General features: G+C 46.7%; 1 protein-coding gene across 1 annotated transcript in view; it reads right to left on the bottom strand.

Moving 5' to 3' along the window:
- LOC137430878 (anoctamin-1-like) overlaps positions 1-13,436 on the bottom strand; it is a 210,907-nt gene extending 197,471 nt beyond the window's left edge. The window contains exons 1-2 of the mRNA XM_078782360.1: positions 13,351-13,436; positions 12,945-13,097 (exon numbers count right to left, since the gene is read on the bottom strand). Of these exons, the coding sequence (XP_078638486.1) occupies positions 12,945-13,002 (58 nt within the window). The 5' untranslated portion in view covers positions 13,003-13,097; positions 13,351-13,436. The remainder of the gene's footprint in view (positions 1-12,944; positions 13,098-13,350) is intronic.
- Positions 13,437-25,211: the final 11,775 nt, after the last annotated feature.

Below are 25,211 nucleotides of genomic sequence, written 5' to 3'. Positions count from 1 at the left end.
AAGTATGGTATTTCTGTGTTTAATTTACTTTGGGTGTTTTTTGTGTAATAAATGTGGAAAAACATCATGTTGGGCGATAACCCACCACACCTGGAACACATCTCCTTATTTCCCATAGGTGCAACTGTTTGCTTTTCAGCTCGGTTTACTGCAACGTAACACAGGCATATAAGGAGGGATGCCTGTATATGCACACTCATATATCCAATACCGTGCAGTAAGGTGGGACATTAGTATAACAGCTGAACACAATGAAAGAATGTGCAATTGTCCATGTGAAACCATTCACATAGAACTATGTATTTTCCTTTTAATGGATCACAATTCGAGTTGATGTATCTTATAAGGATTAAAGGGTCGACAATTAATAACATTCATAATGTAGATTCTTTCATTCAGTGATCTCTCATCTCACATCTCAAACCGCTTATTGGCCTTTGTTTTCATTTCGAATGTCTGTCCTCCAGTCTAGCTCAGGTCTAGTCTTTACTCCGGTCCAGCTCAGGTCTAGTCTTTACTCTGGTCTAGCTCAGGTCTAGTCTTTATTCTGGTCTAGCTCAGCTCTAGTCTTTACTCTGGTCTATCTCAGGTCTGGTCTTTACTCTGGACTAGCTCAGGTCTAGTCTTTACTCTGGTCTAGCTCATGTCTAGTCTTTACTCTGGTCTAGCTCAGGTCTAGTCTTTACTCTGGTCTAGCTCAGGTCTAGTCTTTACTCTGGTCCAGCTCAGGTCTAGTCTTTACTCTGGTCTAGCTCGGGTCTAGTCTTTACTCTGGTCTATCTCAGCTCTAGTCTTTACTCTGGTCTATCTCAGGTCTGGTCTTTACTCTGGACTAGCTCAGGTCTAGTCTTTACTCTGGTCTAGCTCAGGTCTAGTCTTTACTCTGGTCTACCTCAGGTCTAGTCTTTACTCTGGTCTAGCTCAGGTCTAGTCTTTACTCTGGTCTAGCTCAGGTCTAGTCTTTACTCTGGTTTAGCTCAGGTCTAGTCTTTACTCTGGTCTAGCTCAGGTCTCGTGTTTACTCTGGTCTAGCTCAGGTCTAGTCTTTACTCTGGTCTAGCTCAGGTCTAGTCTTTACTCTGGTCTAGCTCATGTCTAGTCTTTACTCTGGTCTAGCTCAGGTCTAGTCTTTACTCTGGTCTAGCTCAGGTCTAGTCTTTACTCTGGTCCAGCTCAGGTCTAGTCTTTACTCTGGTCTAGCTCGGGTCTAGTCTTTACTCTGGTCTAGCTCAGGTCTAGTCTTTACTCTGGTCTAGCTCAGGTCTAGTCTTTACTCTGGTCTAGCTCAGGTCTCGTCTTTACTCTGGTCTAGCTCAGGTCTAGTCTTTACTCTGGTTTAGCTCAGGTCTATTCTTTACTCTGGTCCAGCTCAGGTCTAGTCTTTACTCTGGTCTAGCTCAGGTCTAGTCTTTACTCTGGTCTAGCTCAGGTCTAGTCTTTACTCTGGTCTAGCTCAGGTCTAGTCTTTACTCTGGTCTAGCTCAGGTCTAGTCTTTACTCTGGTCTAGCTCAGGTCTAGTCTTTACTCTGGTCTAGCTCAGGTCTAGTCTTTACTCTGGTCCAGCTCAGGTCTAGTCTTTACTCTGGTCTAGCTCAGGTCTAGTCTTTACTCTGGTCCAGCTCAGGTCTTGTCTTTACTCTGGTCTAGCTCAGGTCTAGTCTTTACTCTGGTCTAGCTCAGGTCTAGTCTTTACTCTGGTCTAGCTCAGGTCTAGTCTTTACTCTGGTCCAGCTCAGGTCTAGTCTTTACTCTGGTCCAGCTCAGGTCTAGTCTTTACTCTGGTCTAGCTCAGGTCTAGTCTTTACTCCGGTCTAATGGACTGACATGGAATAAAGAGAGTTGTTTATGAGAAAAAATAGTGGCAATTTCGACTTTTCCTGTTGCTGAGGTTTTTCTTACTCTTTAACTTTTGTGTTTTTCTTCTTTTGAAAAAACGATCCTGTTAAGTGGGCCTCAAGTCACATATTCCCTCAAATCAAGGAAATAAAAGGAAATTTAGTTTATTATCCCATCGTGTATCAACCACCTTGTCTTTGTGATGGGTGCTTTGCGAAGGAATCGGTATTGAGCTCTTCATTTGGAGCAATTTCTGATCCAACTTGAGGTCACAAATGTATTTCCCGCACCCTCATGAGGATGCAATGCGCAAAGTTGTTTCAAGAACACAAGGAAATGTATTCCTCACTACCCACTGAATGTTCCAGGAGCATCAGTTGATTTTGGCCACAATGTCATTGCATTAACCCAGTTATGAAAACAGAATCGTCATTATTTATGGATTAATTTCAGTGGGTTAATTACCCTGCAGGCTTGTATATACAGAGATACCAGATACCATGCCTAACAAACATTGTAGGTCATTCTATGAAGTGTCCTTGTCACAGGTGGAAAGGTGGATTTGCCAGAACACAAGGAAAATGAAAATGCAAAGCCCGTCCGCGTTCGTTTGTATTCAGACTTCTTCTTCTTCTTCTCTATGCTCAAAATAACGAAAACAGTTTAAAAAATACAAAATGAAAATTGATGATTTCGTGCAGCCTTTACATTTGATCTAAAAAATAATCAGCGACTAGCTTTTGACTGGTGAACCAATTCTGTCACCAAATATGCAAATTATTTTTGATTGGAAAAAGGAGTAAAGACTAGACCTGAGCTAGACCAGAGTAAAGTTCGTTTGTATTCAGACTTCTTCTTCTCCTGTATGCTCAAAATAACGAAAACAGTTTTTTTTTAAAGACAAAATGAAAATTGATGATTTTACGCAGCCTTGACCTTTGATCTAAAAAAAAAAATCAGGTTTTAGCTTTTGATTGGTGAACCAATTCAGTGACCCAATATGCAAATTCTTTATATTTCAGGTCAATCGGGTGACAATTGACATTTTTATGCGACGCTGAACTTTAACCTTTTAACAAAATTATTAATTTGCCTTCTCTTTATCATCATGATAAAGCTTTGGTGAAAACTTGATGACAACAACTGAAATGGTAAGAAAGTTACGGCCCAGACACACACACACGCACAGGCAGACACACAAGTGATTACAAAACCACATCTCCTCTGTGCAGGGGATGGGCTAACAACATGTCACTTGTATGACAGGTAAACATTGGTTTGGACTGGGATTAAGCAGCTCAGGTAAGCATACAGGCAGGTACTGAAACCTAAGCTACGCTGTTTCACAAACCTTTTGACCATGCCCAGAATGTTTGGAGTTGGGAGGCAGGAGAAAGGTTGTTGGTGTGATAGTCTATTTGATGCAGAGTCAATGTCATTGGGCTGGCCTGTTTATCATGCTCATCTGAGCACATAACTTGCGATGCTGTGTGATCCAAAGTTGAAATCCCATATTTGTTGCGCTATTGTTCTATCTGGGCTTTATGGCAGAGTGGCCAGACGGAAGCCTCTCCCCTGTAAAAGACACATGAAAGACCACTTAGAGTTTGCAAAAAAGCACCTGAAGGACTCTCAGACTGTGAGAAACATGATTCTGTGGTCTGATGAAACCAAGATTGACCTGTTTTATCTTCCGTCTGGCCACTCTGCCATATAGCCCAGATTGGTGGAGTGTTGCAGTGATGGTTGTCCTTCTGGAAGTTTCTCCCATCTCCACACAGGATTTCTGGAGCTCAGCCAGAGTGACCATCGGGTTCTTGGTCACCTCTATTACAAAGGCCCTTCTCCCCCGATTGCTCAGTTTGGCCAGGCGGTCAGCTCTAGGAGGAGTCCTGGTTGTTCCAACCTTCTTCCATTTAAGAATTATGGAGGCCACTGTGCTCTTGGGAACCTTCAATGCAGCAGAGATTTTTTTTGTAGGCTTCCTCAGATCTGTGCCTCGACACAATCCTGTCTCTGAGCTCTGCAGGCAGTTCCTTCGCCCTCATGGCTTGGTTTTTGCTCTGATATGCATCGTCATCTGTGAGACCTTATATAGACAGGTGTGTGCCTTTCCAAATCATGTCCAATCAATTGAATTTACCACAGGTGGACTCCAATCAAGGTGTAGAAACATCTCAAAGTTGATCAAGAGAAATGGGAGGCACCTGAGCTAAATTTGAAGTGTCATAGCAAAGGGTATGAATACTTATGTCAATGTGATATTTCAGTTTTTTCTTTTTTATAAATTTGCAAATCTTTCTAAAATCCTGTTTTCTCTTTGTCATTATGGGGTATTGTGTAGATTGATGAAGGAAAAAATGAATTTAAACGATTTCAGCATAAGGCTGCACCAAAACAAAATGTGAAAAAAGTGAAGGGGTCTGAATACTTTCTGAATGCACTGTATATCATTTTTGGCCCCATCTCTCAATGATGAAGAAACACTTTAAAGATTCTATTATCCGGATCTGTATTCGGATATTCACCAAAATCTAATCAATTCATCCTTGCCACACTCCCAACAAGTCCACCAAATTTCATCCAAATCCATCCATAAATATCCTGCTCACAGAAAAACAGACAGACAGGCAAACAGATAAATAGACAACATTGAAAAATAACATCCATCCACCTTCGGTAGCAGAGGTAATAATGATGAAAAAGTGAGGCGCAAGAGAAAAAAGTGACGGACTCGGCCGATGTTCCATAACATGATTAAGGGATGGTTGTGGATGCTTATTACGAATAATAAGAAGAACTAGAACAATGCGACTATGTTGCCAATATGCCTCCGCATAGTCCCACAACGGGTAGATGCCATCACTCTGCATATTGTTATGTGTTCCTTCCCAAACCCTGGTTACGGTGCACCTCAGAGTCTTGAGAGGGAATGCGGCAAGAAAGATTTGTTATCTTGAGTGTTCTAATAAACGATGGTAAAACCACAGCAATTCAATTGTAGAACAAAACAAGTAATTGTATGAGGAACTCTCACATACACAATAATAACACTCTTAAAGAAAGTACAAGGAAAATATCACTTGCATCAAATGAACAATACATATCATGGCACCATCATTCCCCAATGCTCTCAAAGCAATACACTCACGATATGACAAACGTGAGTGGAATGTAACATTCCCCAAAGTCCGTGCACTAATCCCCACACTGGTTGAAGCCATGCAGAACAACGAGAACAGGCAGGTATCAGCACGGCGGCAGACGAGGAGTTTCCAGGTGAGAGGTCGATATGGGAATTGAGCCGATATGTAAACCAGTGGCAATCAACATGATGAGGTCGATATGGAAATCCCAATGACAAAACAAGATGCACCAAGCGGACAGTCTCTTCGAGGACAAAATGGCATATCAGCCTGTAATGGAGGCTCTTGATTTTTCTCCAACAATAACTCACGCTGGGTAATAAAACCTGAGACGCAGGTTTAATTGCAATCGCAATATAGGACAATGTCACGGGCAATCCCTTTCACGGGAAGCCTCAACTCATTCGTGACCAACATCAAAAAAAGTCGGCTCGCAGCCTCGATGCGACTCACGGCTGTATCTCTCTCATGGCAGTCTCCTCCTCTCTTCAGGCCTCTTTGCTGCGTCTTCCTTTTTCCTTCACAAACACTTCTTTTCACCTTTTACTAAAGTCATCTCCATTTCACACAAAAATCTTAATAACAATATTACCTGAAACTAAAAATCCTACAAGTATATAATAACAACAAAGGCGGAAGTGACGGATCCGTAACAATATGTATGGGTAGAGGATCACGTTTGTGAAGTTTCATGTTGATCGGATAAGGTTCGTTTTTCTATCCAAGATGGCTGCCAAACCACGTGACCTATGACATCATCATTTTCAAACTATATGCAACAGTGCTGTTAGATGATATTTGTAAAAATTTGCATTGATAGGGTGAGCGGTTTCAGAGATATAATTATTTTATATTTTCCTACAATTCAATATGGCTGCCAAACAATGTAACCTATGATGTCATAAATTTAATATTTACAAATGGGTCAAAGATCATGTGCATGCAATTTCAGATTTTTAGGCTAAGGAATTCGATTAAAACATTTTTGGCTGCTATACCACTTCATCTATGATGTCATCATTATCATGCTTTTGTTCCCCATTGGAAGTACTTGACAATGTGCCAAGTTTAAAAAATTTCCATTCAGCGGTTTCCAAGAAATATTTTTTTCAATATTTGCTTTTAATCCAAGATGGCTGCCATATAACGTGACCTATGACGTCATAATTATCATAAAAACATTCTGCATGGGTGTCTCTCCTACCCTGAAAGTTTCGTCTCAATCAGATATATGGTTGCTGAGAAAAACGATGTTTAGCCCGTACGGATGGACAGATGGACGGACGGATGGACGGACGGACAACCCAAAAACATCATGCCTCCCGTGACTTTGTCGACAGAAGCTTAAAAAGACAGAACATGTCATAGCTCCCGTGGTTTTAGTAATGTTTTTGTATGGAGAGTTTGCCAGCTTTGGTCGGATTACAAAACAAAATCTTCAACACATGTACACTCTCATGTATTGTATTTGTGCCAAGTTTGAACAAAATCGGTCCATGCATGTCAACAAATGATTGGAGACATGTTTAAGTATCAAAATGGCTGCCTGTCGGCCATCTTGAGTCTTATGTCCAAAAAAAATGACGTGCATATGTAAGCTATCATTTGTTATCTGTTGAACAAGATTGGTAAATGCATTTCCAAGAAATGGTTGAGGACGTGTTGAATATCGGGGTATTTTTACAATTAAAATAGCCGCCAGTCGGCCATCATTGATCGCATCGCGAAACAAAATGATGTGCATATGTATACAACTGTGGGAGCTGTGTTCGCACGATAAAATCGGACAAAATGGACGACGCCAGGAATTAGGTTTCTCTGAGCTATTTATTCCCAGCTCACTCAAACGAACTCCAAAGCACTGAATCAGCCCATCGAACGGGCGGCAATATATATCAGAAACTCAACACACAAAAGCCACGCCTCTCAGGTGGGGCGTGGTATGCAAATAGATAAGCCACGCCTCTCAACGGGGCGTGGTATGCAAGGCAAGCGTTCGCCCGGTAAAGGCACGTCTCAACACGCCCGGGCGAATCCGGACACGTGACCGCTCGCCGGTTGCGTCATCGGCCGGTGCAGGGTAATTGTGTCATGCTACCGGTAACCGCTACACGTGCCCCCCCAGAATTAACATGCACCGGGAGAGTCAGTTTGAGGGGGGTCTTGATGACCCGGTGAAACGACCCCTGACACTTCGTGTGGGGGTGGTAGGTGGCGGGGCGGTGGATGGTCGGCTGGGGGGCCTGGTTGACGGGGGACGGCCCCGACGTGGAGGAAGGGCCAACCGTGGAGGTTGGTCGAGGTCCAAATGGGCCGGCTTGAGGCGGTCCACGGAGATGCGGTCCGCCTTGCCGCCGATGTCGATGGTGAACGACTTGTCGTCCCTCTTCAGGACCCGGAAAGGTCTATCGTACGGCGGCCGGAGCGGTCCCCGGTGTGCGTCGTGCCGGATAAAAACGTACTCCGCAGTGCGAAGTGCTGGGGGGACGTGGGGTTGGGGGCAGCCGTGGTGGGACGTGGGCACGGGGGCAAATCTCCTGGCGGCCTCCTGGAGGACCGAGCGTTGGCGAGCCGTGGACCAGGGGCCGGTGGCGTCAGGGATGAATTCGCCCGGCACACGCAGTGGCTGGCCGTAGACCAGCTCGGCGGTGGAAGCCTGGAGGTCCTCTTTAGGGGCCGTTCGGAGGCCCAATAGGACCCACGGGAGCCTGTCGGCCCAACCGTCGTCCTGGAGGCTGGCCCTGAGAGCGGCCTTCATCGAGCGGTGGAACCGCTCGCACAAGCTGTTGGCTTGGGGGTGGTAGGCCGTGGTGCGGTGAAGCTTGACCCCCAAGGCCTGGGCGACCGCGCCCCAAAGCTCGGAGGTGAATTGCGGGCCTCTATCGGAGGAGATGTCCGAGGGGGCGCTGAAACGGGCAATCCAGGTGCCAATGAAGGCCTGCGCCACGTCGGCGGATGTTGTTGATGCCAGTGGGACGGCCTCCGGCCACCTGGTGGTCCTGTCCACCATTGTGAGGAGGTGAGTGAAGCCCCGCGAGGAGGGAAGGGGTCCCACCAGGTCCACATTGACGTGGTCGAAGCACCGCGCGGGCACGTCGAATGGTGCCAATGGGGCCTGGGTGTGCCGGTGGACCTTCGCGCGCTGGCAGGCGACACAGGCATTGGCCCAGTCGCGGACGTCTTTACGGAGCCCGTGCCAGACGAATTTCGCTGCCACGAGCTTCTGTGATGCTTTCCGGCCCGGGTGGGAAAGGCCATGGAGGGCGTCAAAAATGTGCCGCCGCCATCCGGTGGGCACGATGGGGCGAGGTTGGCCCAGGGAGACGTCGCACAGGAGAACTGTGCCTGTGTCCTCGAAGGGGACGTCGGCCAACCGCAGGCCTGTGTCCGCTGTCCGGAGGGCTTGCACCGTGGGGTCGGCGGTCTGGTCGGCCGCCATGCGGGTGAAGTCCACACCCAGGTGGACAGCGTTCGCGCCGGACCAGGAGAGGCAATCGGCCACAGCGTTGTCCTTGCCCACGACGTGCCGGATGTCCGTCGTAAATTCGGGCCCGGCGGAGAGGTGGCGCTGCTGGCGGGCCTACCACGGCTCTGTAACTTTGGCCATGGCGAAGACCAGGGGTTTGTGGTCCACAAACGCCGTGAACGGGCGGCCCTCCAAAAGATGGCGGAAGTGGCAAACAGCCAGGTAAAGGCCGAGGAGCTCACGGTCGAAAGCGCTATACTTGCGCTCGTTAGGGCGAAGCTGCCGGCTGAAGAAGGCCAGGGGTTGCCAAGCTCCGTTCACCCACTGTTCATGCACGGCGCCCACCGCGTAGTCGGAAGCGTCCGTGGTGAGGGCGATGGGTGCGTTGAGCGCCGGGTGCGCCAGCATGGTCGCGTTGGTGAGGGCCAGCTTAGCGCCCGTGAACGCTGCGTCCATCTCTGTGGTCCAGGCGACGACGTGCTTGGCCGGCTTGCCCCGGAGGGCTTCGTACAGGGGGCGCATGAGTTGGGCGGCGCGAGGCATGAACCGGTGGTAGAAATTTACCATCCCCTAAAATTCCTGTAGGGCCTTGATGGAGCGAGGGCGTGGGAAACTTGTGACTGCCTCCACCTTGGTAGGCAGCGGGACGGCCCCGCGCTTCATGATGCGGTGCCCCAGGAAGTCGATGGCCGTTACGCCAAACTGGCATTTCGCCGGGTTGATGATGAGGCCATGCTGGCCGAGGCGCTCAAAAAGCGTGCGCAGGTGGACGAGGTGCTCCACCCGGGAAGTGCTGGCGATGAGAATCTCATCCAGGTAGACGAACAGAAAGGTAGGATCGCGCAGCACACTGTCCATCAGCCGCTGGAAGGCCTGGGCCGCGTTCTTAAGGCCGAACTGCATTCGGAGGAACTCGAAGAGGCCAAAAGGTGTAATTACAGCCATCTTCGGAACGTCGGCCGGCCGGACAGGTACCTGGTGGTAGCCCTGAATGAGGTCGACCTTGGAGACAATCACCCACCCCACCAAACGGGTGGAAAAGTCCTGTATGTGTGGTATCGGGTACCGGTCGGGGGTGGTGGCGTCGTTGAGGTGGCGGTAATCGCCGCATGGTCGCCATCCGCCACCCGGTTTGGGCACGATGTGCAGGGGCGAGGCCCACGCGCTATTTGAGCGCCACACAATTCCCAATCACTCCAGCGCGTCGAATTCCGCCTTCGCTATGGCGAGTTTGGCCGGGTCGAGGCGGCGAGCCCTGGCGTAGACCGGTGGACTTGTGGTCGGGATGTGGTGTTCGACGCCGTGCTTGACGGCGATGGCCAAAAACGTCGGCTGCATGAGGGCGGGAAACTCGGCGAGTAGGCGGGTGAAATCGTCCACGGCCGGGAGCGCGCAGGCTAGCTTGGTCGGAGCGGAGCCACTCAATGAGCAAGCAAGCGAGCTGAAGGTCTCCGCATTGATGAGCCGACGCCGTTTGACTTCGACCAAAAGCCCATGCGCGCAAAGAAAATCTGCACCCAGCAAGGCCATGGGCACGTTCGCCGTGATGAAGTCCCACCTGAAGCGCTGGCCCCCGAAGCAGAATGCGACGCTGCGCGAACCGAAGGTGCGGAAGGAGGAACCGTTTGCGGCGACCAAAGCGGGGCCGCAAAGCGCGGCCTGTTTGTCCTCCACCGAGGTGGGTATCGCGCTCAGCTGAGCGCCGGTGTCACACAAAAAACGCCATCCGGACTCCGTGTCCGTGATAAACAGAAGGCTGCCTGAATGGCCGACGCTCATGGCAGGCAGCGAGCGCCGGCCTGGTCGTTTCCCGACCCGCCAAAAGTGCATGGTGGGCGGCACGTTCTGGCCTTCTGCCCGAACCTGGCATGGTAATAGCACATGGTCCGCTCTGGTGGAGGCTCCGGCGGTCGCGTCAGGTTCGGTCGACGGGGCTTCGCGGCGGCTGCTGCCGCTAGTAGCGCTGACTCGGCCGGTGGAGGCGCCGGTCGTGGTGCGGGCCTTGCCTCGGTCGGCCCAGGGTCCCAGGCGACCGCTCCGACGTGTCGCCTGGTCGAGCAAAATTTATCGGCCTCCTTGGCCAGGGCGTGAGGGTCCATGATGGGCGAATTAGCCAAAGCTAACCGTACCTGCCCGGGTAGCCGCTGGAGGAACAGCTCGCGGAAGAGGAAGTCCAGGCTGTGGTCACCGAGAAGAGCAAGCATGTGGTCCATGCTTTCGGACGGACGGGCCTCGCCCAGCTCCGGGAGGTCGAGTAGTTGTCGTGCGCGTTCGATCTCCGTGAGTCCAAACGCACCGAGGAGTAGGTCTTTGAGCGCGCCGTATTTGTCGGCGTCCGGCGGGTGCTGTAGGAAGCTCAGAACCCGGGAAGCGGAGGAGGCGTTGAGCGCGGTGACCACGTGGTGGTAGCGCGTCGTGTCCTCCGTAATGTTCCACAGGGCGAATTGAGAATCCGCTTGAGCAAACCAAACGGCCGCGTGAGATTCCCAAAAGCCCGAGAGCTTCAAAGCTACAGCTGACTCCATCGCCGTGTTCGTAGAAAGGGGTCACCAATTGTGGGAGCTGTGCTCGCACGATAAAATCGGACAAAATGGACGACGCCAGGAATTAGGTTTCTCTGAGCTATTTATTCCCAGCTCACTCAAACGAACTCCAAAGCACTGAATCAGCCCATCGAACGGGCGGCAATATATATCAGAAACTCAACACACAAAAGCCACGCCTCTCAGGCGGGGCGTGGTATGCAAATAGATAAGCCACGCCTCTCAACGGGGCGTGGTATGCAAGGCAAGCGTTCGCCCGGTAAAGGCAAGTCTCAACACGCCCGGGCGAGTCCGGACACGTGACCGCTCGCCGGTTGCGTCATCGGCCGGTGCAGGGTAATTATGTCATGCTACCGGTAACCGCTACACAACCATGTATTGTGTTTTACCAAGTATGAACAAAATCGGTCCATATGTTGGAACCCATCTGTGGATCGGTCCCATCGGCCGATGGGTCTGCGCCATCTGGGAATGTGTTGTTCACCTTGAAGGAATGTGTTGACAGAATGGTGCTCTTCAATCAGGTACACAGTCATTGGAATTACATGTGGTAGGAATTTAACAGAGATGATTTTTAAATGTTTTATTATCTATTTCTACCCATCTATTTATGAACAACACATATTTCAGCGTTTTCTTCAGCGTTATTTCAACATTGCTATATAAACAATGGAGAGCTGAGTCTGCCAGTGCCACCAGCGAAGTAGACCAGCGTTTTTAAATGGAGCGACATTATCTTATTTTTATCTTATCGACAAACGGTTATCGACAAACCACATGTCACGGACTGCTTTATAAACATTTATGACATCAATTGCTTATTTTTAGGTTCAAATAAACATACTCATCCACCATTGATGCATACACATTCCTTCAAGGTGAACAACACATCCGCAGATGGCGCAGACCCATCGGCCGATGGGACCGATCCACAGATGGGTTCCAACACATACATCTCCGAGATATGGTTGCGGACGCACGGATGGACAGACGAGACCCAATCCAATAACAACTACAGAGCTCATAGAACACATTACTCCATGTTGTCTTGAGAAACAAGGACATTGGAGGGGTTTATGGGGGGAGGGGAAGGGGATTCCGATTCATGTTGCAATTCGTGCTCAAAGTATAACATTTAATTGAAATCAAGTTGTTCCTCAATCATAATCTCACGTTTGAAGACAGAAGGACAGACAGAATTGAACAAATTATTGCTTAACACTTCTTTTTCACTTTGTGCGCGCGCGGTAAAAATAGCGGATTGCCCTTCATAGCTAAAGACAACTGTTCACACGTGATAAGTGAAGACCTGGGTGTGTGAATTTGTACGAAGTGTAGAAATTGCTGCCAAGACAGGAAACACACTTGGATAGAAAGCAATGTCACCTGGTGTCAAGGAATACCCGAGAAGTCCAGATGACGTGCAACCCCCCCGAGCCTCCGAGTTGTTCGGGTTGTTAGGGTAAATGTCAGAATAACCCATTAGCATCCCTCCTTCCCCCGTAGACTCCTAAAGGGGCAGATTTTTTTAATGCCGTGAACAAACTTCGGTACATCATGGGTGGTGAAGGTCGTGGTCAAGTTTCATCAAAATTGTGTTTGTAGTTTCAGAAAAGAAAGCAAATACCTATTTTGGGGGGGGGTCAAACCTGGATCCACTTTGACCCCGGTAAACCTTCTTCGACCCCGATTATTTTAATGCCGTGAACAAACTTTAGTCACATCACAACAAATACCATTTGTGTCAAATTTGGTCGCAATCCCATCAGCGGTTTCAGAGAAGAAGTTTCAAGTGTTTACGGACGGACATCGCGCCATCGCATAAGCTCCCCTGAACCTCGTTCCAGGTGAGCTAAAAATTCATTTGTGAAGAGGAATCATTCATCGAAGTGTACTCAACATTCAATGTCAAAGCTCATCGAATACCTTGGTTAAATGATAATATCACTTACCGTTTGGTTGTCGATCTTTTAGCCTCTGGTCTATTTCTTCCATCGTCATGGTCGACATCTTGGAGTTCAGTACAATCGCTGTCTCTGTTACACATCAGTCTCGAGAAAACAAACCCTCACTTTATGCACTTCTTCCTCTTGTTTAATCTCATCCTGGAAGAGTGTACACTTGCTAATTAGAGTCGAACCACTGTTTCCTTGTATCTGCCTTTGTTTGCAAGAGTGTAAACAATTAGGACGTAACACTGCCCCCCCCCCCCCCCCCCCCATCTGTCTCATCGGCTCCCTTTACTCTCAAGGCAAATGACGCCAAATGAAGCAATTATAGTTCAAACAGCTTATCGCGTCGCTATAGACGCCGGATTCCCACGGCAGACAATGTAACTGATCAGATCGCTGTTCGTACCTTCAGGAGCAACCGCTTAAGGGCAATAGAGGGTCCGAGGAGCCCAGTACCGAGAGCACGCAACTGCTCGCTGAGAACCCGAGTGTGGGGTGTAACGCAACCGTGAGCAGACGGAGCCCAGCTCAGATGTCCCCGAATACAACCAGGGAAGGCAACTGTAGATTTGGACCGGGAGAGATGGCTAATCCGTTGAGATTTGGGGATATCCGGGAAAACTGCAGGGTATGCGTTATTATGTCATTGTAACATGATGTGTTTGCCTAATTGGCTTGGCAAAGAGCTAGCAAAGGTTGGAAAAGAGCCACCAGAGGTTGGAAAAGAGCCACCAGAGGTTGGAAAAGAGCCACCAGAGGTTGGCAAAGAGCCAGCAAAGGTTGGAAAAGAGCCAGCAAAGGTTGGCAAAGAGCCACCGGAGGTTGGAAAAGAGCCAGCAGAGGTTGGCAAAGAGCCACCGGAGGTTGGAAAAGAGCCAGCAGAGGTTGGCAAAGAGCCACCGGAGGTTGGCAAAGAGCCAGCATAGGTTGGCAAAGAACCACCAGAGGTTGGCAAAGAGCCACCAGAGGTTGGCAAAGAACCACCACAGGTAGGCAAAGAGTCACCACAGGTAGGCAAAGAGTCACGACAGGTAGGCAAAGAGTCACGACAGGTAGGCAAAGAGTCACCACAGGTTGGCAAAGAGCCACCACAGGTTGGTAAAGAGCCACCACAGGTAGGCAAAGAACCACCAGAGGTTGGCAAAGAGGCACCAGAGGTTGGCAAATAGCCAGCAGAGGTTGGCAAAGAGCCACCAGGGGTTGGCAAAGAGCCACCAGAGGTTGGCAAAGAGCCACCGGAGGTTGACAATTGCATCAAAGGAAAATATCACAGCATGGTTTTTAAACAATGGTAAGTTACCCAACATGTCCTAATCAATCATGAACATCAAATGTTTCGACAGTTTGTAGTATGCTTAGTGTTTGTATATTGGAGCTCAGAATAGTGTACGCAGTCCAAAAGGATGGCACAGAAGTGGTGCCCTCACTTTTGAGCTGCCCACAGCCTAAGTTTGAATCCTGGGCTGACTACAAATGGTCACATGAGTGTTTTTCAGGCAGACCTCTGCGAACCTTTGCATCACAAAGTGCACCGTCCCTCGATTGGAAATTAAGCGGGGTGTTCTATCTGCTGGCATTAGTTGGTGGACTTTAAAGATCACAGGGTATCATTTGCAGTGAAGGTGAGTTATCACCAGCATCCTAAATCCTGCCAACTTCAGTCGAACATCAGGCCTGACCAGCTGGCTCATGAAAGACACACCAAAACTTTCGCTGGAAGATCCCACAAGAAGGAGGGGATAATATCGGGCAATTAAAGGAAGTAGTATGCAGAATACCTTATGCAAGTCAGAAAGGTACACCATACTTTATTAATACCTCTGGTGTTTACAATGGTGTGAATCTTAATTTTGAAAGCCATATATATATACCACCAGCTGAGTCGATTTATTGTTCAGTTTCGTCACATCCATCCGGGAGAGAGGAGGGTTTGGTGAGATACTTTCCATATAGACAGTTAGATACAGTGAGATATTAATGCAGTATAGTAAAAAAAAAACCTTCTCCATACAAAACCCTGCCAAATTAATGTTATTATCGATTTAACTTGGCATTGTATCAATTTAACTATACGACATATATATATATATATATATAGTATATATATATATATATATATATATATATATATATATATATACATAGTGCTACGGTTTTGAGATTGGCACATATTGGTCATTAAAGGTTAAAGGGTTGCCCCACATAGTTAGTCCACGAGCAACACGTAGGCCACCTTAGAGTATTAGTTATGTCATAATATGTGTAAGTATAGGCCATTTCCACTAGTAATATCTGCGTTGTGTAAAGACATGAGTTTAGGTCCCTTCATTTTTACGTCCACCCTCCAAGTTCCACCTCCATGGGCATAATTGATCCTGCGCCCCATTTGGCTGATCCCTCAGTTTGTTACGCTTTGGCTACCCGCAGCATTTGTTACGCTTTGGTTGCCAGCAGCATTCGCTGCCCTTTGTTCGCTCGCTAGTCGAGTAACACGAGGTAGGCCTGAGAAGAGGGAGGAGCGCGGGGTCGGGGTGGGCGGCGTCAAGGCAGCGCGTCGGAGGCGATGACGGTAAGGGCCACCAGCCAACAAGGGCTCTAAGGGCATGGCGTGATAGGGCATGGTAAGGCGCGTCTGGTAAGTGCTGGAAGGTTCACGGGGCGTGCCTATAAAAGCCAGTGCACAAAGCCCTTGAGGAGGACTTATGAGAGAGGACATGCTACCAGAGGACTTGCTACCGGAGGACTTACCAGGAGGACTTATGAGGGAGGACTTGCTACCAGAGGACTTGCTACCAGAGGACTTGCTACCAGAGGACTTGCTACCAGAGGACTCGTTGCCCGGACTCGCAGAGGGAGAGGACTTGTTGAAGGGCTCGTTGGGAAAGGAGCGCGTTGTAAAAGATTTGAAGGAATTGCGCTTTGTCAATGGACTCGCAGAGGAGAGTGTTGGAAGGACGTTTACGGCAAGTGCATTGTGAGCACCTCAAGTGTAATAGCGCTGCAAGGCGTTGAACTATATTCGCATATTACGTATGTGGCTGCAGCCAACCCAGCCAATAGCGCATAACCTAGCTACGCGAGTAAACGCGGCCATAGCCGCCAGTGACTTATCGCCGCGCCAGAAGCCCTACCCTACCGTTCGCCCCGTAAATAGCCCAGTGCGTCCCAACGGCACAATACGAGCTCCTGCCTGCTGCCTTCACCTACTTCACGGTACGAGCTGGGGACCGGAGAGAGAGCTGCATGGAAGCCATCCCTGGACGCGCTGGTGACCATCAACCTGACCTTCATCAGCAAGCCCCGTGTGAGTGTGTCTGTGTGTGAGACGGGCCCGTTTATCTTGGGTAGTAAGTTAAGACAGTTTTTAAGGGTACACTGTGTCCCCTTTTTCTTAACCATTGTAAATAATGTGAATAAATCTTGTTATTCCTTTTCTTCTGAATTGGACCGCTTTTGTGATTTCTCCATTGGGTAAGCATGGCATGAATAAGAACCGCTTGGATCGGGGTCTAGTAATTGATAACGGCTCGGATCACGTATTCGCTACCGCTCGGCATATCCACCAACACACGTGATTCATGTGAGGCTTATCTCCTCGTTTCAGGGCAGCGCTAGTACTTAGGTAATAGCGAATTTGGTCCTACAACCCTATTTAGCGCTGTCCGGAAAGGACGTGATAGGTCCCGGGTCCCGTCGGCCAGTCAAAGACAAGGGGACTAATCCCCCCTTGGTAAGGGGAGAAGGCCGACGGCGAATCCCACAACAATATAAACCAAAGACCCACCCACATCTCTCACATGTGAATGGAGGGAATAACCCATTAGCTCTCATCTAATCAGTTAACCCAGGTGGCTAGGATTTCATTAATAAATTGACTACTCCCATGCTCTTCTAACTGAATAAAGCTGCATAAATGCAACCATGAGACGCTGCACAATGTAAGCCCTTTGCTGTTTCAATCGCTTCCAAGAGTCCCTCTACAGCTCTAACGATATTTACACACAGTACACACAAGAGAATCACAATGCTACACACACCCTCAGCTGCCGGACTGGTTTCGTCAATAATTGGTGAATCAGGGTGTGTGTTGAATAAGAGTGTATATTGTTGCGGTTTTGGGAAACCACTAAAAAGTAATGGAAACCACCATACAGGTCCCTTAGAATAGTGTTACGTTTGTGAGGGTAGGGATACTTTAGTCAAGGTAGATTTGTATAGGTAGGTGCTCCAAATGTCGTGTATAACCCTTGATGTCACAAATACTTGTTTAGACCGTGTGTTCGGATTAAGCTTGTATCTTCATCTCCATTACGAGGACTGGGGCATGTTAACTAGTATAGGGATTATATTAATTTCCCTGTTCATCAAACCTCAGTGATTTGTCCTTTGGCTCTTTTGGCACTGCACCATAGACACTAGTGAGAAATGCCCATTTATTGCACTAAATAATAACAATAAAACCAACCGAAAGCCAGTTCTGAACACAGCCGATGGACACCACCATCTACATAGCCTCACATAGCTCGGGCAGGCCAAACACATGCCCCAGGGACTCGTAATTGGCCAGGGCAGAGCAAGAAGCTACCCGCTGATTGGTGGAAAAAGGCTGAAGGGGAAGCCGAGCACCGATTGGCAAAGGCCACCGAGGACGTCAGAGGCGAGCAAGAAGTGGCATGCTGATTGGTGGAGAAGCACTGATGACGTCACGACCCGACGATAAAGGAACTTGAGGACTGACATTTCTTTCTTCTTGCCCTCTGCTCTTACCCTGGACTCTTGCTTTCTGACCCTCCGCACTTGCTCTGTTCTTGCTCTCCTCTGGTTCCCTTGTTTTTCTCCCTCGCGCATTTGTGCTTGGACCGCTGTGTTCAGAGACGCCACCGGGAGACGTGCAGAGTTTTGCAGGCGGAAACGACATGCGGCTTGCCGCTGCAGCGTGACGAGGCTAGGAGTGAACGGACGCACGGGGAGGCTTCATCGTGAGTGGCCACATTCCGAGACTTGCTGTTGGTTGTGAGGCAGAAGAGCCATGGACGGAGAGTTGGGTTTTACCTGCGCTGCTGGACGAGCAAGCTGCACGCCTACTGTCTGGGACACACAGTGAGGCCTGCTACGTGGGAACGGGCGGTTCCCGCCAACGAGCGAGTGGTTCCCGCCAACGTGCGAGTGGTTCCCGCCAATGAGTGAGCGGTTCCCGCCAACAACAGGTCATGTTTTTACATGTTTACAGGGCATGTTTTTCGCTGCGACGAGCAGCTCTATGAGAGGACCACGTTGTTCTTGTTGTTGAGTTGCCTTTTTGAATACCGCATGCGCATACACTCGGATGTGCGTTGGTATGAGGTAAGAACATCGCGGACTAAAATCGCACCCATTATTGAAAAGCGATTCTACACGTCACAGCTGGTGACAACACCATGGTCATTTTTCTCTTGTTACATGTTTACTGGTCATGTTTTGCCATGTTTTTACAGGTTACAGGTCATATTTTTACATGTTTACAGGACATGTTTTTACATGTTTACAGGTCATGTTTTTAAAGGTTACTGGTCAAGATTTTATGTGTTTACAGGTCATGGTTTTACATGTTTACATGTATGTTTTTACATGTTCACAGGTCATGTTTTTATACGTTTACAGGTAATGTTTTTACAGGCTACAGGTCATGTTTTTACACGTTTATAGGTCATGTTTTTACATGTTTGCAGGTCATGTTTTTACATGTTTGCAGGTCATGTTTTTACATGTTTACATGTATGTTTTTACATGTTTACATGTATGTTTTTACATGTTTATATGTAATGTTTTTACATGTTTGCAGGTCATGTTTTTATAAGTTTACAGGTAATGTTTTTGGCTGAGGGCATGGCTGAGCTGCTGATGCAACACCCCTCGAGGTTAGGGCAGGAATAATTTTAGATTTTTTGGCCTGATTGCAACCTGCAAATGAGTTATTTGGTGCAAAACAAAATATGATTACTCGTAAATGGATGTGACCACTTCAACACACACATGCATTAAGTGATACGCAACAGGTGAGGTGCATCACGTGATGTGGATCGGGGTGAGCTTAGCTCACTGTGCTGCACGCGTTTGTCTTTGCATTAGTTCAGTTCATTGTGATGTAGACACCCTAATATGACGGAGGATATCGTGAGACAGAAAATTCGCGCTGTACGCTTGTTATTTTGTATCTGGAAATTCGGCTGAAGTTCACAGACAACTTGTCAAAGAATGTGGTGCCGACCCAATTGACAGAAGAACCATCGACAGAATAAACAAGCAGTTTGATGAAACCAGCAGCATTCTTACAAAACAGTCACCAGGTAGGCCTCATACTGTTCGAACTGAGGAAAGCAGAGCGGTCATTCAACAACAACTCGACAGTAATGCAGCATTATCAACTCGTCCTTTATCAAACGTCACCAACATAAGCCGATCATCAATTCAAAGAATACTAAAAGACCTTAATGCGAAACCATACATACCCAGATTAATTCACCAACTATCTGAGGATGATTTTGACAGGTGTGTTGAGACATGTGAAACAATGCTTGGGTTAATGTATATGGACAATGATTTGCAGTACAGGATCTTGTGGTCAGATGAATCCAAGTTTACTTTATCTGGTTCTGTGAATCGACATAACAGTGTCATATGGGCAGCAGACAACCCACGATTTACTGTTGAGCACAACGTCCAGTATCAAGCTAGTGTGTCCGTCTGGGCAGGCATTTCTTCTGGAGGCATTGTTGGACCAATATTTTCCGAAGAACATGTGAATGCTGCAAATTACCATCTAATGTTGGAGCAGCATGTATTTCCACTCAACGATGGCCAAATGTGGTTCATGCATGATGGTGCACCTGCTCATTATGCTGCCAGTGTACGCCAGGCCCTTGATTTGAACTTTACAAACAAATGGATTGGCCACCGCGGTCTTGTGATTTAACACCCTGTATTTCTTCCTTTGGTGTTTCCTCAAACACAAAGTGTATGCGAGGAATCCTACGACCCTTAGATACTTGAAACAATTCATCCGTAATGAGACTGCTGCCTCAACGACTGAAACATGCAGCACTGTGTGTCAGAGTGTTTTGTCATGGCTACAGCTGTGCACAGACAATGAAGGAAAGCAGTTTGAACATTTGAACTGATCTTTTCATGTATGTTAGACTGATTAGACTGTTTATCGAGTAATCATGTTTTGTTTTGCACCAAATAACAATAATAAACTTCGTTGTTTGTTGCAGGTATCGTTCTTCAAAATGTGCCCAGGGTTTCTGGACCACCCTGTATATCACAATTATAGGACAATGACATTATGAGACATCATTGTACTTTTACAAGAATTACAACTACAAGAGCAGTAGGCAATGCACATATCAACTTGGGATTGGACTTGGAATATCCAAGCGTCATGTACGTGGGACGTGCATATAGTAAATGGGATTTGAACCTGGGATACCATCCATCATGAGCAGTGCTCAGAAGAAAATACCAAACAGGCCAACAGGACCATTTGAGGTTCTGATGATTGCACTCAGACATATTGCTATATGAGCATAAATGGCAATTAATGGCTATGTTTTTAACATATCTCTATACTCCCTGAACCTAATATTTAAAAAATTATCAGAGATGAGACTTCTGGTTAACAACAGACATTCCTCTAAATAGTGTTTGGAGGTGATGATGCCATTGGCAGTCAAGAACTATAACAGCGATAAAATTAGGATTTTGCTAACTTGTTGCTTTGTATGATTAAAAGACTGTGCAATAAATCTGAGCAGATTAACAGGTTTTAAGCTCACATATGCTCTTATTATAATAAGTGCTCCTAAAAGGAACTTCAACCCAGCAGGGGGGTATTAGGCCCATAAAAGCCAGTGCAAGTATTGCCCACTCTCATGGTTGTTTATCCATGCTCTATCCTATCCTTTAAATGCTGGACGTCAAGGAAGGAAGCAGACATACCATTTTTAAAGTCGTTGGTGTGACTCAACAGGGGGTTGAACTATTGACCTCAAGATTCAGAGTGGACCCTCTAACCATTATGGCACTGAACCTGAGCAAAGTCAATCTAAAGGACGGTGTAAGCCGGAGGACCCGTCTACCAGCACTGGTTGTTGGTAAATGTCAAAGACCCCGTGGTATATTTTGCGAAGAGTAGGCGATTTATCGCAGGTACCCTGAACAAATTACACATTGCTGCCCAAATCACCTTCAGTCGCATGTCAGGCCTTTCCAGCCGGTTCGTGAAAGACTTGGGCAAATACCTCTGACCGACTTGACCCCACAACTTTACTCCCGCCTCTGGAACAAACTCCCTCACTCTCTTCAACCCCACTCCTCCCTCCAGGTCTTTAAAACAGCTGTTCAGCACCATCTCTTATCTTCCCCCATCCAAAACCTTGATCTTTTCTACCCCCGTTAATTCACCCGAGATCTACTTTTCTGAAAGACCAACTTCTTTCCTGGAAGTCCGAGCAGTGTCCATGTGTTTTATACCTCTCCCACCCCTCCGCTTCCCATGCCTCTTCCCCCCAAGCCCCCTCACTCCCACAGATCTCCCGATGTCCCTGTTCTCTGCTGTTGTACTTGTGTGCGTCCCTCTCTCTCCCCAACTTGTCTCCCGCTACCTTTATAATATGTTTTATGTCTCCGTTTTTTTTTGTGATTAATGTTAGCTCTTAAACGAGCCTCGATCTTGTATACAAAAAAAAAAAATGACATGGGAATAATTGGGGGCAGTTAAAGGGAGTGGGTTCAGAAACTAAAGCATCATCACGTAGAATAATCAGAACAAATTAAAAACCCATCAGTTCGAGTACATAGAGTGCTTGCTTGGACATACAACTTCATTAGAGTCCACCTGTGGCCAATTCAATTGATTGGACATGATTTAGAAAGAAACACACCTTTCTATATAAGGTCCCACATATGACAGTGCCTACCAGAGCGGAAACTCTACCATGAAGTCCTAGGAACTGCCCGTAGAAATTCAAGGTAGAATTGTGAGGAGGAATATATCTGGGGAAGGGTATAAAATAATTTATTGAATGTTGAAAGTTCCCAAAAGCACAGTGAGCTCCATCATTAGGAAATGGAAACAATATGGAACTACCCAGACTCTTCCTAGAGCTGGTCGTTCAACAAAACTGAGCAACCGGGCAAGAAGGACCATGATCAGGGAGGTGACCAATAACCCAATGACCACTCTGACAGAACTAAAGTGTTCCTTGGCTGAGATGGGAGAACATGCCGCCGGAAGTACAACAGGCTCTGCACCACCTCACAAATCTCGGCTTTATGGGAGAGGGGCCAGATGGAAGCCACTTCTAAGAAAAAAGCAGATGACAGCACACCTGGATTTTGCAAAAAGGCACATGAAAGACTCTGAGAGAATGAGGGAAACGATTCTGTGGTTTGATGAGACGAAAATTGAACTCTTTGGACTGAAAGCAAAGTGCTACATTTGGCGGAAACTAAGCACAGCTCATCACCCATCTAACACCATCCCTACCGTGAAGTGTGGTGGTGGCAGCATAATGCTATGGGGATGCTTTTCGGCGAAAGGGCCTGGGAGACTTGTAAGGATAGAGGGAACAATGAATGAAGCCAAATACAGGCAAATCCTTCAAGAGAACTTGTTTCAGAGTGCAAAAGACCTCAGACTGCAGTGAAGATTTACATTCCAGCAGGACAGTGACCTCAATCATACAAACAAAGCAACACTGGAATGGCTTGAGAAAAAGAACGTGAAAGAACATGAGTGGCTCAACCAAAGACCTGACCTGAACCCATTGAGAATCTGTGAAAGACTTGAAGACAGATGTGCACTGACGCTTCCCATCCAACTTGGCAGATCTTGAGCAAATCTGCAAGGAAGAATGGGAGAAACTCCCCAAATCCAGATGTGAAAAGCAGATACAGACAAACCCAAGAAGATTCGAAGCTGTATTCTCTGCTGAAGGGGCTTCTCCAAAATATTGACTCAGCGGGTTGAATACTTATGTAAATTAGATATTTCTGTATTTCATTTTTAATTATCTTGTAAAATTTCCCAACAAAAAAATTCAACGGCGTATTATGCAGAGATCAGTGACAAAAACTCAATTTAATCCATTTTAAATTCAGGTTGTAATACAACAAAATGTTTAAAAAACTCAAGGGGTGTGAATACTTTATGAAGGTCCTGTATATATACGGTGTATATATACAGTGTATATATATATATATATATATATATATATATATATATATATATATATATATATATATATATATATATATACAGTCACGTGAAAAAGAAAGTACACCCCATGTAAAGTTTTGACTTTTTCAACATATTTCAACATACAGCTATTTGATCTTCATTTCAACAATATTGATAGATAAAGGTGATATAATATAACAAATATCATGAAACATTTACATTTTGTAGTCCATTGTATAATTTAAATAAACATAAATGCAAATTTCGCATGTGGAAAAAGTAAGTACACCCTTGGCTCTAACAGGTGGTATTGCCCCCTTTGGCAGAAACATCCTCAAGTAGGCGTTTCTTATAACTGTCTACCAGTCTCTCACATCGACTGGGAGAAATTTTTGCCCACTCCTCCATGCAGAATTCTTTCAGCTGTGCGATGTTTGAGGGGTTTCTTGCATGCACAGCTCGTTTCAAATCCCCACACAACATCTCGATGGGATTTAGATCTGGACTTTGACTTGGCCATTCCAGAACCCTCCATTTCTTTCTTTTCAGCCATTCCTTGGTGGATTTACTGGTATGTTCAGGGTCATTGTCATGTTGCAAGATCCACCTTCGGGTGAGCTTCAGCTTTCCGACAGATGGCCTCACATTATCCTCAAGCACCCTCTGGTACAATGAAGAAATCATTGTGGATTATATGATGGTGAGCTGCCCAGGCTCTGATGCAGCAAAGCTGCCCCAAACCATAATATTTCCACCACCATGCTTTACAGTTGGTATCAGGTTCTTGTGGTCAAATGCTGTCTTTGGTTTTCGTCAAACATGTCTTCTGGTGCTGTGGCCAAATAGCTCTACCTTTGACCCATCTGTCCAGAGCACATTGTTCCAGAAGTGCTGCCCCTTTGCCTAGGTGTTCTTTGGCAAAGTTTATTCTTGCCCTGATGTTCGTTCTGGACAGCAAAGGTTTCCTCCTGGGATACCTCCCATGTATATCAAATTTGTGCAGCCTCTTTCTAATGGTAGTCTCGTGCACTTTGACATCAACAGTGGCAAGAGCTACCTGTAGGCCCCGCGATGATATTCTGGGGTTCTTAGAGACTTCTTTCAGCATCTTGCGGTCTGCTCTCCGGCTGAACTTGCTGGGGCGGCCTGGCCTGAACAAGTTGGCAGTTGTTTGGAATCTTCTCCACTTGTAGATGATCTTCCGGACAGTCGAATGATTTATTTCAAATTATTTGGAGATCTTTTTAAATCCCTTCCCAGACTCATAGGCATCTATAACCTTCTTTCTGAAGGCCTCAGAGAGCTCTTTTGATCTAGGCATGTTGATGCCGCACACTTCAACAACGAAGAGCAAGCCAAACTAAATGTCTGAGGTTTTAATAAGGCAGGTTCCTCCAAGATCCTCTCTAACGATGTTCTAATCATTTGCACCTGAGCTGGTGCACCTGATTCTAATTTTAGGTATTTGAAGTCGTGATAAATTTAGGGGTGTACTTACTTTTTCCACATGCGAAATTTGCATTTATGTTTATTTAAATTATACAATGGACTACAAAATGTAAATGTTTCATGATATTTGTTATGTTATATCATCTTTATCTATCAATATTGTTGAAATGAAGATCAAATAGCTGTATGTTGAAATATGTTGAAAAAGTCAAAACTTTACATGGGGTGCACTTACTTTTTCACGTGACTGTATATATGCAATATATATGGTGATCACTTTGCCCCTTTCGTCGTTTTCCCAGCGTGGTCACTCTCGTGAGGTGTGTATCCTTATGAGGTGTGTAAAACTCATCCTTGTGTTGTCACCGAAGGGATTAATAATTCACATCTGCAGGACTATCTTGGACGAAGGGCGAGGTACACAATAACCCCCAAAATGGCATAAACTGAATTTGCATCATGCAGCCATGAACGAGGGGACGTCCCAAGGCTGTCTGATGGACTTGTCCGAGGAGTTCTTGAATCACATTCACAGTGATGTGAATGCGTGGATGGTGACAAATACATGATCCTAATTTAGGAACCTTGAACTGTCTTCC

Source organism: Myxine glutinosa, chromosome 7 (assembly GCF_964187855.1).
Source record: "Myxine glutinosa chromosome 7, kmMyxGlut1.1, whole genome shotgun sequence".
Taxonomy (NCBI): domain Eukaryota; kingdom Metazoa; phylum Chordata; class Myxini; order Myxiniformes; family Myxinidae; genus Myxine; species Myxine glutinosa.
This window is presented reverse-complemented; position numbering and strand designations above follow the sequence as displayed.